Below are 12086 nucleotides of genomic sequence, written 5' to 3' on the forward strand. Positions count from 1 at the left end.
GTTAACACGTTACCGCGTCTTTATACTGTATATAGTACAATAAAGCCTAACTGTCTAACACTGCTGTAGATTAGAATAATGGATAGAGATGAACTGATTAAGTTTTATTTTGGTTTGGGGATGGGTTATGAGGGGATTGTAGCTACTCTTGAACTACAGGGCATCACTGTCAGCAAGTGGCGACTAAAGAGGATTCTCAGGTTCAATGGGCTCTACCGACAGCGATATGCTAACATACTGTAGAAGAATCGATTGGCTTTATTGTTGACAAACTGCGAAGGAAAGAGTTAAAAAAACATAGTAGAAGAATTTCACTCACTATGAAAAGCTTTTAAGTTTTAACTTCTGTTTTTTACTCATTTAGAAGACAAAAACATGTTCACATGGTGCTCCTTTAGTAAACCTCAAACATTACACTATAATTAAATGTCAATTTATATGACATTTATATCCCCTTTACAGTAGCTTTTTACAGCAAAAGTGTTTTTTATCCATTGGTGGGTTTAGGAAAGCTATGAATGATGTAGGACCTTAACACTCCTACATCAGGATTGAGCAAAATAACAAATCAAGTTAAAAAAGTTTGAAAACTAAAATGAAACTGCAACTGAAAAATAACATGAAAATGAAATGAAAATGTAGTTAAAATATGCAAAATGTTATTTTTATATGTATTATATTATCATTTACTCTCCCATCTCAACATAACGTCCTTTGCTTGCCTCAGATCTATTGGCAAGGAGTGTTTATTTCTGCAGCACACAATAGGTCAGTGGGATTTTAAAAATAAGCAATACCTTTAAATTCATTTTAATCAACAATATTATAAGTCATTGTAAAGAATAGGGCAAAAGAAGGTAAAGACAAGCTATGCAAAATGCAAGAAGGTAGAGTAGGTTAAGGTGTTTCAATAAATATATAGAGATCCAGGACTAAAGAAAAAAAAGAACATAAAACATAACCAATTTAAATTTTCCTTTTCCTTCCACTAGTAACAGTGATGGTGAAAATAAACTATTTTTACTAGGAATAAAATATTCCTAAAATGAAAGATTTGAAAAGCACAGAGTACAGTATATTTAGTGTTGGTGGTTTATGTTTCTATTTTATATATAAGTATTTATTAGAAATACTGTATATTGTACAATCTAGATCATCAAGCACTGACATATTTTTAAGGTTGTGTTCCATAGCTTAACTTGTGTTCATTTCTGGTCATCAGATGAACTAAGACATATTAAGCACCACAGCTATGCTTTTCTGTGTGAGCTCATTTTCAAGTTTCCTGTGTGTGTTAGATGTGCAGTTCAACTTGTAAATCACATATTGTCTGATGTGGGACTGCTGCTGGACCATGAAACTCTTCATATTATTTCTTACACTGAGTAAGTAATTTACAAATATGAACTACTCGCTGTTGCTAACCTGATATTTAAAAAATATCACATTTTTAGATTGTTATGTTTCGATAAATATTATTATTTATTGTTGTTTCTCATACAGTGGGCTTTCAAGTGTGTCCAGGTTGGTCAGGTATGTTGCTAATTTTCAAGCACAATCAGAAATATCTGATCCAGATCTTCATTGGCAAAAATTCTTAATGTATAAAAGGAATATTTTTTCACTGCATTTAAATGATTTTAAATTCTCTCCAGAATCTTTTTAAAGTAACCTTTCTATGGTAACTTTCATAATGCTGTAAGAAATGCACAGTAGTTAGAAACATGATAATTTGGAAACTGAATTCACATCAAGCACAGACTATCACTTTGTCAGTAAGCTAAAACAAATTAAATACATGTATTGTATATCTGAATTATCTACATTATACATACTGTATGTACATTATGTATATTAGTTCTTCTAATAATCTACACTTAATTTATACTTCTTAAATTCATGACAGGATCATGCCTTTTTTAAAGGAAGATCAATTTATTTAATCAACAATTAATGACAACATTAAAGAATGCCTTATTTATATTATTGCAGACAATAAACGACAAACACTTTTAAAGACATATAAGCTCACCCATCTTTAACTACTTTATGATATGTTTTGTATTCTTCGATACCTTTTAATACAATGGGATTTTGAGCACCATTCATGCAATTTACCAAAATTGAATACTTTTGATTAAAATAAATTTTAATTGATTCAATTGCTGAACATTTTTTGTAGTAACAGACCTACTTCTACAACCTCTTATTGAGCTGGACCAAGAGCAGATTGATATAGAAGACTATGCCAGAGCTCGCTGTGAATCTGATAGTGGAAGACAATGCCATTTCTACATTGATCAGAGTCCAAACCCTTTCAGATCAACACCGCACAGTTTTGGTGTCTGTCAGCTCACTGTGTATGTCAGTGAGCTGCTAGAAAACAAAACTCGTCAGGATAAAATGGAGATCTTTCTAAGCTGCACTGTTGAAACTCTAATTGGGAACCAAGCAGTTCTCTCAAAGCGAAGTGGGATGAAAAAACTAGAAGTGTTTGGTGAGTCCTTTTTCTGTTTTTAATAGTGATTCAAAATAATTTTGACTATATAGCACAGGAATGATATCTCAGCCACTTTTGTATGATTATAGAAATGTCCTAGTAATAAGCATTGGCCAGCTTGGGGGCAGTATGGTGGCTCTGTGGCTAAGGATCTACGCCTGTGACTGGAAGGTGGCCAGTTTGTATCCTGTAGTTGGCAGAGGAATCCTACTCCGTTGGGCCCCTGAGCAAGGCCCTTAACCCCAGCTGCTCCAGGGGCGCCGTATAAATGGCTGACCCTACACTCTGACCCCAAACTTCTCTCCCTGTCTGTGTGTCTCAAGGAGAGCAAGTTGGGGTATGCAAAAAGGCAAATTCCTAATACAAGAAATTGTATATGGCCAATAAAGTGATCTTATCTTATGAATATCAGTGATGGCCCCAAACTGATACAAATACGAGTGAGTCCTCCCCTACAAGAAGAGTCAATATGTGGTAAAACACAGTACCTTTTCACTGTCGTTTATCTTTTTTATTGTAAATCACATTGTAATGTATTTTTAATGTGGCTTGCATACACTACAATTGTATTTATAAGTTTACATTTACTTTCTGCCTAATGATGCATTTTCTAATCATTATTTTATATAAAAATATAATATGTACAATATATACAGTATGTTTATATACACATATCCAAACTTTGAAGCAGCATGATGGTGAAATGGTTAGCACTGCTGCCTTGCAGCTGTGGGCCCAGGGCTCATTCCTGTCTTGGGGTGCACAGTTTGTATGTTTTCCCCATGTTTGCTTGAGTTTTCTCTGGGTGCTTTGGTTGGATGGATATCTAGCTTTTGACTTATCTCACTGTAGTAGTGAAGGATTCAGGAATAGGCATTTTATTGTGTTTGCATTCATCTCTTTCCACAAAAGTTATGGACAGCATGATAGTAATTTAAGGTATCTCTTCTGTTACCTACTTTGAATCGTGTTTCTGCACATAAGGGAGAAACATGTTTTTGTTTTTAATCCTATAGATAGTCTTCGTATTGTTGTGGACACAGAACATATCAAAAAAGAGACAATCGTTACAATTCGCTGTGAAGCTCGGAGAGGAACACGATGCCATTTTTACACTGATGAGAGCAGAGCTCCTTTCAGAACAGTGCCCTTCAGGGAAGAGTTTAAAGTCTGTCTCCTCACGGTGACTGGATGGGAGCTGCTGGGACAGAGGAGTAAGGGGACTGGGACCGATGTCTTCCTGAGCTGTGCTGCTGAACTGACCACAGAGGGGAGAACAGTTTTTTCACTGAGCAGCAGAACCATCAGGATCCAGGTGGAAAGTAAGAACCATTTTATTTTCAATTCTTTGAAAGAATCAAAGTCATGCAGAAAGTTTTTTAAAATCATGATGCTTATTAATTTTGTTTCCTGAAGAGAGCAAGAAAAACTAATTGTGTCTTATACTGTATGATCTATTAATTTATATTATAGTATATTCATATTCACTGTAAATTCATACATGCATTATACAGCGAATTTACAGGAGTAAATTCACATGTAGACAAGTGCATGCAGGTTTGAAAAAAATACAAAACATAACACACAAAATGGGAAATGTTTCCAGGGCAACGAATTGGGACTTGTTTAAAGGTTTCTGCAGTCATTTATATCTTCTACCTACTGGTAGCTTGAAGCCAGTACAGTGGATTGTTTGAAGAAGCAGGTGGTTGAGATTCTCTTATAAATTAAAGACATTTAAAAGGTTAAATGGAGTGAATGGTTTATTATTTCTTGACTATCTTTTATCTCTATTTCTTTAGTTTAGACAGAAATAGTGTAGCAGTACAAAACACATCTCATTCCTCATAAAATAAGTTTTCTTTCAGAGTTAAACTAAAGAAAACAAACAGTTCCTGTCTCCCTTTGGAGGTCTATTGTTATTTTAGGTGCATTCACCCTGCCTAAGATGGGCTAGCCCTGTGCTCCCCATACAACAAAACACAAAATCACTATGTGAATTGTTTAGTAAATTCAAACTGAGCTCTCTTGCTCTCTGTGTCCTTTCCACTCTCCCCCTTTACAATACTTGTTGATGATTGAGGAGAACATTTTTATATTGTAATAAATTAATTTTACTGTTCATCACTCACTGATATCACTCTTATTCCAGGTCCTACAGAAATAGAAGGCTTCACTCCTGGATTTAGTAAGTTTCAATTAAGGTTTAAAAGAGTTAAATGTTTCTGACGTCTGCTTATTTTATTCTGATCTAAATATATAAAACACAACTTGTACTGCATGTATTCTTCATCCCAACTGCATTGTAAACTCCTAGTCTGTTTTACATAGAACCTTTAGAACTCTGTTTATGGGTCCTTTCTTATGTGGTTTAGTCACTTGCCTACTGTAGTGTTAAATTAGCTTGAGTGAATTCATCATTGAAATTTAGCTACTGAGTTACAGTAGTTTCTGACATCTTAACAACACTTGCAATTTCATCCCAGAAAAGAATTACTGAAGCTCTTGCTTGGGAAAAATGTTTGCCTAAATGTTTTGTTACAGTCATCCTAAAATTACAGTACATATGCATTATTAGTGATTATATACTGTAGGTGAACTATTTCTTTTTGTTCCTGACTATTTTTTGTGCATAGCAACTTGCTGTTTTTAATGCTTTTTAGTCTGAGTAAAAAATGACCAAAAATTACATTTACTGTAGTAATCTTTAATTCACAATTAACAATTATTTAATATACTGCAGAATCATTACAAACATGACTACAACATTTTTATTTTGTAATAAAACAGATTTTACTGTTCATCACTTATTGATATCACTCTTATTCCTGATCCTACAGAAATAGAAGGCTTCAGTCCTGGATTTAGTAAGTTTCAATTCAGGTTGAAAAAGAGTAAAACGTTTCTGACGTCTGCTTATTTTATTCTGATCTAAATACATAAAACACAACTTGAACCGTAAGTATTCGACATCCTCACTGCATTGTTAATCCTAGTCTGTTTTACAAAGAATCTTTACAACTCTGCCCAGATTATAGAATTCAATTTGTTCAATTCATCTAGTTTAACAAAGCAACACAATGTGCCAAATATTCTAATGCCTTCTAGTAGAGATACTGTAACTTTGAAGTCTCACAAGAATTTTGGAATATTTTTAGGTAACAAAATGCTGGTAGTTTTTCAAATACAATTTGTAATTCAGAAAGATTTGCTATGGAGTGGCTTTCACTAATGGGGCTTGTGATAGAGTTGTGCTCTGGAATTAAATGACAATATACCATTAATGAATTATGGATGTCGTTTTCTTTTCTTCAAGATTATACAGAAGCAAATTCCACACTTGGTTATGGTAAGTATGATTCCGGGATCAGGTCAAAGACAATGAAACATGACACCTGTTTATGGGTGCTTTCTTATGTGGTTTACTCACCTGCCTGCTGTAGCCCTAAATTAGCTTGAGTGAATTCATCACCGAGGATGGTCTTGTGGCACTGTGATTAGCATTGCTGCCAGGTTCCATTCCTGTGGTGCTACCTGTGTAGTGTTTGTATGTTCTCATCGTGTTTGTGTGGGTTTCAGACGGGTGCGCCAGTCTCTGGGGAAGTGGCCCTCGTGTGAGAGTGTGTTATTTTGTGTCTATGTGTTTCTTGCGATGCACTGGGATCCAGTACAGGCTGCACCCTCTTGTGCCTGTTGCTTTGTGGGATAGGTTTCAGCTCCCCCATAACCCTATGTTGGATAGAGAGGTTAGAAATGGATTGGTTAGGTAATATATACTGTACTGTGTTCACTATTTATAAATACAATACAATATATACACAGTACCTTGAAAACTGATCCAGACCCTTGCACTGTTTGGTGTTTTAAAGCTTGGAGTCATGACACTTTGAAATAGCATTTAATCTTTGTTTTAATGACAACCTAATCTATGCTTTCAAAGCAAAAAACAAAAACAAAGAAGTAATCAAATAATTCATATGAAAGAAAAAATGCAATATTCCAACCTAATGCTGTAACCCAATGGTTCTAAAACTTTTTGGACCAAGTACCACCCCTAATCCAACCAAATCATCCAAGTACCACCTACAAGTCATCATCTCATAGGAACCCCAGAAATTCTCAATGACCAACATGAGCGCGCGTGCACACACTCACATACACATATAATAAATATAATAATAATAAACTTTGTTTGATATATTAAAATATGGTTTCTCAAAGTGTTTTACAGAAAAAAAACAACACATAAAAATAAAAAAGCACCATTTTAGTGGGAGGGGTGAGCCTGTTTAGTCGAGCAAAGCAGATGTGAATTAATTTTTCGAGCCTTGATACAATTCACAACAGTTTAACATCGTCAGGCATTTTCTTGACGGCAAAGGTCTCGCGGTGGATGTTGCAATGAAACCATTCATTTCTGGAGCAACCTCTCTAATTCGTGCAACTACACCGCTGTGTCAGCTTGTCATTGCTCTAGCACCGTCTGTACAAACTCTGACACATTTTATCCAGTCGATGCCATTCTCTTCGATAAATTCATTCAGAAGCTGAAATATGTGCTCTCCTGTAGTTCCTGTTGGTAGCGGCTTACAGAACAGAAAGTCCTCACGGGACACCCTCAAACATATGTTAGACATATCTAACATAAACGAGCAAATTGGCCAAATCGACTACAGACTCATCTAATTGCAGTGAAAAACATCTGCTCATCTTAACGCGCTCTGTCAGCGTACTTTTGATATAATCCTTCATTTAAATAATTCTATGAATGACTGTGTCTTTCAGGGGGGGCAGCAGGTCAAGCTGTTCATCAGCTTTTTCTCCACACATAATAGTGTGGGGCTTACCTGCTTTAGCAATCCGCAAGCTTGCATTTTTCCACGTTTCTGTTTTTATTTCAGTGTTTATTTTAAGTATTTATTTCATGCGCATGGGAGAGAAACACAGAGACGCTCGGTGTATTTTTCTCAAATTAACTTAGAACAGTTCTTAAATATTTTTCTGTTATTTTTCACGCTTTCCTGTGCTCACAAGATTACCAGCGTCCGTAGCACGCATTTCTATGCATTCCTGTGTTTACAACGTTGGCATTGTTCCAAAATCACGCACATTCTCCTTTCTCCCTATTTGCTGGAGATACAGTAGCTTTTTTTAAATACAATTGGTCACTTGTGTCTGTAGCACGCATTCCTATAGAGTGGTATAGAATTACAGAGTATCTCTTGTGTCCACTGAAGTATAAGCGCGCACTGTATCGTAGTACGTAGGCTGTGTATTCGACACGTATAAAAATACAAAATATGAAAACCCGTCCCAATTTTTTTCAGCGCACACAACACAGTTCCAGGGTCATTTGGTGTACCACCTGGCGGCACGCCACGTACCACTGCAGGAACGCGTACCACAGTTTGAGAACACTGCTGTAACCAACATAAATTAATCTGGGTGCACATACAGTAATTGTTTCAACAAGCTTGATTATTTGAGTGGCCTACAGTATGTGTGCTATTATTGTGATTCATGTAATTCTAGAATAAATAAACCTATCACCTCAGTCAGGTGGTGAATTTCACATGAAGAATCAGCCATGAAGACCAAGGAACTTTCAAAACATCCCAGGGATAAAAATGTAGATATGTATTGATGTAGAGAATGCAAAAGTACTGTAGTTTGTAGACAATAAATGTAGATATGCTGTCTATATGCAATCCCCATGCAACGTATGGACATTAGAGTGTCAACCAATCTGCCAAAAAATATGAGTGAATATTTCGCCAAGGTGGAACACCGGTATAGATTTAACCAAAAATACTTGTAGTTGTGATTACTGCTAATGGAATTTCCACTAAAGAGAATTTAGAGATCACAAATCTGAATACTTATGCAATCAACACATTTCAATTATTTCTCTTTAGGTTTTGCTGACATTACTATAATTTAAAGTATTATTAGAAGACTTTAGTTTGAACTTTCAGGTTTTAAACAAAATAATTTAAATTAAGTAAAATCAATTTTAAAAATGTCTATGTGTTATTTTGTAATTTTACTAATATAACATTCAAAATGTCCTTTTTTAATTGAGCTCGTTAACTATTATAGAACTTACCCCTTTACTTTAGAAACTGTCTTAATCGGTTGGGATTTTTACTCAAAAAGTAAACTTGTGTTTTGGTTTTCATTAAACTATTTTTTTCAGGACAATTTCCACATATTTTAATCTGGGTTGCTGTTGGTGAACTGTTTTCTTTGATGGCAACAGCCGTGCTGAGCTTCCTCTATTTCAAACACAGTGAGTTTTCTTTTATTAACAGTCTTTCAGGTCTTTTAAGACAGTAGGTACCAAAAATGGCATTGAGACATTTTTGTTTCTTTGGCATGGAACTAAATTCCATATTTATCAGTGTAGATTTTCTTCTCTACTGGTGTTTAACTTTTTATCCTTTTTTCTCTATTGAAGTCCCAAGAGTGCTGATTTAATAATTTAACCTACTATTGTTTTAGTATGGCATACAAATTAGTGCAACCGCTTGGACACCTGGATATGTGGTCCTTTATTACTGTCTAAATTGAGATGATCAGATCTTATTTATTTTAAATTACAGAACAGGGCACATTTGGTAAGAATCTTAAACATTTGGTTAATGCAACATTATAATTCAACATGCAACATTATAATCTCACTAAGGACAGCAACATCCAAGAATCAGGTGCTTTTTGAAACTTTTGAAAATTAGGTGGGACTGGTTTGGTATTACCCAGTTGGTTAATGGGCAGCCTCTTGGCCATTGGACAAGGAGGCTTGGATCCCATTCAGAGAGTAAGGAACTAAGGGGTAATTAAAAGGTGGAGATGAAGTGAAGGAGGAATGCTTGAGACAAATGCAAAGGGAAGTATTTATGTTTAATACATATACTGTACACTATAGCTAATTTATGTGATGATGGTGATTGGGAACAGCTGTGTGAGATTGACATGTCATTGTTTTCTCCCCAGAACTTCAATTCATAATTTCTATTTAAGATACATTTTTGCACCATATTTTTATTCTGTAAAATGTTTTACTATGTTTTATTTTCAGAGAGACACAATCAAGAGGAGAATGAGGAGTCAGCATATCCTTTGCCTTATGCTAACCAACAACAAGAAGATGCTGCAGAAGTGCACAGGAACACTTACAGTATTAATTAAATATTTGTGCTACTGTAAACCTAGTGATTTATGTAACATGTACTGTATATAATCTGCAAATTTTAACCTCTCCTTTCTGTCATGCCTTGAGAATATGTAAAGTGGAATTGGGGAATTTCCAAATGTGGCATTTGTAATTGTGTAAATATTGATGTGTGAATATTGTTTTTAAAACACATCAAACTTACCAAACTTACCATTTTACCATGTACGTTTTTATGCACAGATGAAAGGAATAGACTGAAGCAGCAAAACTCCCTCAAGTCATATCTTTAAATCATCTACAGTATGTTATACAGTAAATATGGAAAAAAATAGTTTTAGAGTACCAAAACAAAACAAGGTAATTCCAAATGTGCATCATGTGGTTTCACAGATAAAGTAACCATTTTGATTTCTGCAAAATTATATGGCTCTTAATGTAGATCTGTGAAATGATCACAATGTTTCTAAGGGCCCATCCACAGGACTATTTTTATTCACTCTGGTTTGCTTCATTTGGAGAGAAATGTGAACAAGTGAAGTTTAATTGTGAAGTGAAGCTATTAACTGTACAATGCATGCTCATGACAGCTACCAAACATTTCAATATATATAGATGTACAGTAGTAAAAAATAAAGAACTCACTTTAAACCAGTATATTGTAGCGTTTGCAGGTTCTTTTCAGATCTAAAGAACAGTGGAGACGCGATTAACCAACCAAGCACTAGCTTTATTTGTTAACAACCACACAAAACCAACAACAGGATATACACACACATGAGGAGACTGATGAACACGTACACATCTTTAGGGTGGTAATTACCTAACAACACACTATACTTTTACAGGACTACACAGGGCACTAGAACTACTAGGACATTATTTACACAGGTAGGGTCAGCCGCTGGTCATCGTGCTGACCCTCAGACTCTCCCCGGCTACCACTCCCAGCATGCCCAGCGGTACTACGAGCGTTACACTGCCCCCACCTGAAGCGTCTGGCGTCTCGCCGACGTCGAACACCCCCCTCAGGCTGTACTCATATTCGACTAACTGTTGCAGAACCCTGCATGACGGCTGGCGACCCACGGACGCCCCACTATTGGCCGGCTCCAGCCCCGGCTGCTCCTCTAGAGCCTCCCCACACGGCTCCTCCTCCCGGGCCCGGTAGGGGGCCAGGCGGTCTCGGTGCAGGACCACCACTCTCCCCCATGTTCGCAACCAGACACGGTAGCAGACCTCGCCCACCACCCCGAGTACCTCAGCGGGCCCCTCCCACGACGGCGCCAGCTTAGGGCTGAGGCCTTTGCGGCGGCGCGGGTTGAACACCCAAACCGAGTCCCGGGCTGGAAGGCAGGCCCCCTGCAGCGCAGGTCGTAGTACCGCTTCTGCCGGACCCCCGCCTGTGTCAGGTGGGTCCGTGCAAAGCTGTGCACCCGCTGCATCCGCCGTCGCAGGTCCCACTCGTAGTCCGGTCCAGCCGGCGGTGCCGAGCCGTCTTCGGGCGGCGGGCCGAAGACAAGGTCCACCGGTGTTCGCATTTCCCGGCCCAGCATGAGCGAGGCCGGGGTGCACCCGGTGGATTCCTGGACCGCGGTCCTGTACGCCCAGAGCGCAAGGGGGAGGTGGCGGTCCCAGTCCCGTTGGTGCCGGGACACCAGGGTGGCCAGCTGGGTGGCGAGCGTCCGATTAAACCGCTCCACCAACCCGTCGCTCTGGGGATGCAGCGGTGTGGTCCACGTTTTAGTGATCCCCAGGCGCTGGCACACTCTGGCGAAGACCTGGGACTCGAAGTTACGCCCCTGGTCACTGTGTAACTCCTCCGGCACCCCCAGCCTGGCAAACATCCCCTCCAGCAGTGCATCGGCCACCGTGGGGGCACTCTGGTCCGGGAGGGCGTAGGCCTCCGGCCACTTCGTAAAATAATCCATGGCCACCAAGACGTAGCGGTTCCCGGCCTCGGTGCGCGGAAATGGGCCCAAAACGTCCACCCCCACCCGCTCCATAGGAGCCCCCACCTGGTGTTGTTGGAGGTGGGCCCGAGAGCGCTCGGGGGGACCCTTCTGCGCCACGCGCACCGCACACGTTCTGCAGTACCGCTGCACGTCCCGGTGGCAAAGACCCCAATAAAAATGGCCTCGGAGACGCTGCAGGGTTTTTTTACCGCCGAAGTGCCCCATGCCCGGCTGGCCGTGCACCGCTCGAAGCACCGCCCCGCGGAGCGACCGAGGCACCACCAGCTGCCACCGTACCTCGCCACTGGAGGGTACCTGCCACCCCCGGCGCAGCACCCCGTCCTTTACCTCCAAGGCCTCCCACAGGGCGCAGAGGGCCTTGACGTACTTCGGGTGCAGGGCGAGCTCCTCTCGCGTAGGCCGCACTCCTGCTGCCCTCCAGCGGAGCACCGGCCCCACG

General features: G+C 39.2%; 1 protein-coding gene across 2 annotated transcripts; it reads left to right on the plus strand.

Annotated features, from left to right (window-relative positions):
- The first annotated feature begins 992 nt into the window (after window positions 1–992).
- On the plus strand, window positions 993–10322 carry LOC148674493 (uncharacterized). 2 transcript variants are annotated; one of them, XM_088624670.1, is made up of 9 exons: window positions 993–1385; window positions 1504–1533; window positions 2183–2497; window positions 3517–3822; window positions 4653–4688; window positions 5341–5367; window positions 5817–5849; window positions 8697–8789; window positions 9579–10322. In XM_088624670.1, exons 1-9 carry the CDS (start codon window positions 1334–1336, stop codon window positions 9686–9688), a joined length of 1002 nt encoding a protein of 333 aa, XP_088480796.1. In that variant the 5' UTR covers window positions 993–1333; the 3' UTR covers window positions 9689–10322. The 2 variants fall into 2 exon arrangements, with proteins under 2 accessions (XP_088480796.1, XP_088480797.1); XM_088624671.1 differs by lacking the exon at window positions 4653–4688 and having other exon boundaries at window positions 995–1385.
- The last annotated feature ends 1764 nt before the right edge of the window (window positions 10323–12086 follow it).

Source organism: Lepisosteus platostomus, chromosome 3 (assembly GCF_059453375.1).
Source record: "Lepisosteus platostomus isolate fLepPlt1 chromosome 3, fLepPlt1.hap1, whole genome shotgun sequence".
In the NCBI taxonomy this organism is placed as follows: Eukaryota; Metazoa; Chordata; class Actinopteri; order Semionotiformes; family Lepisosteidae; genus Lepisosteus; species Lepisosteus platostomus.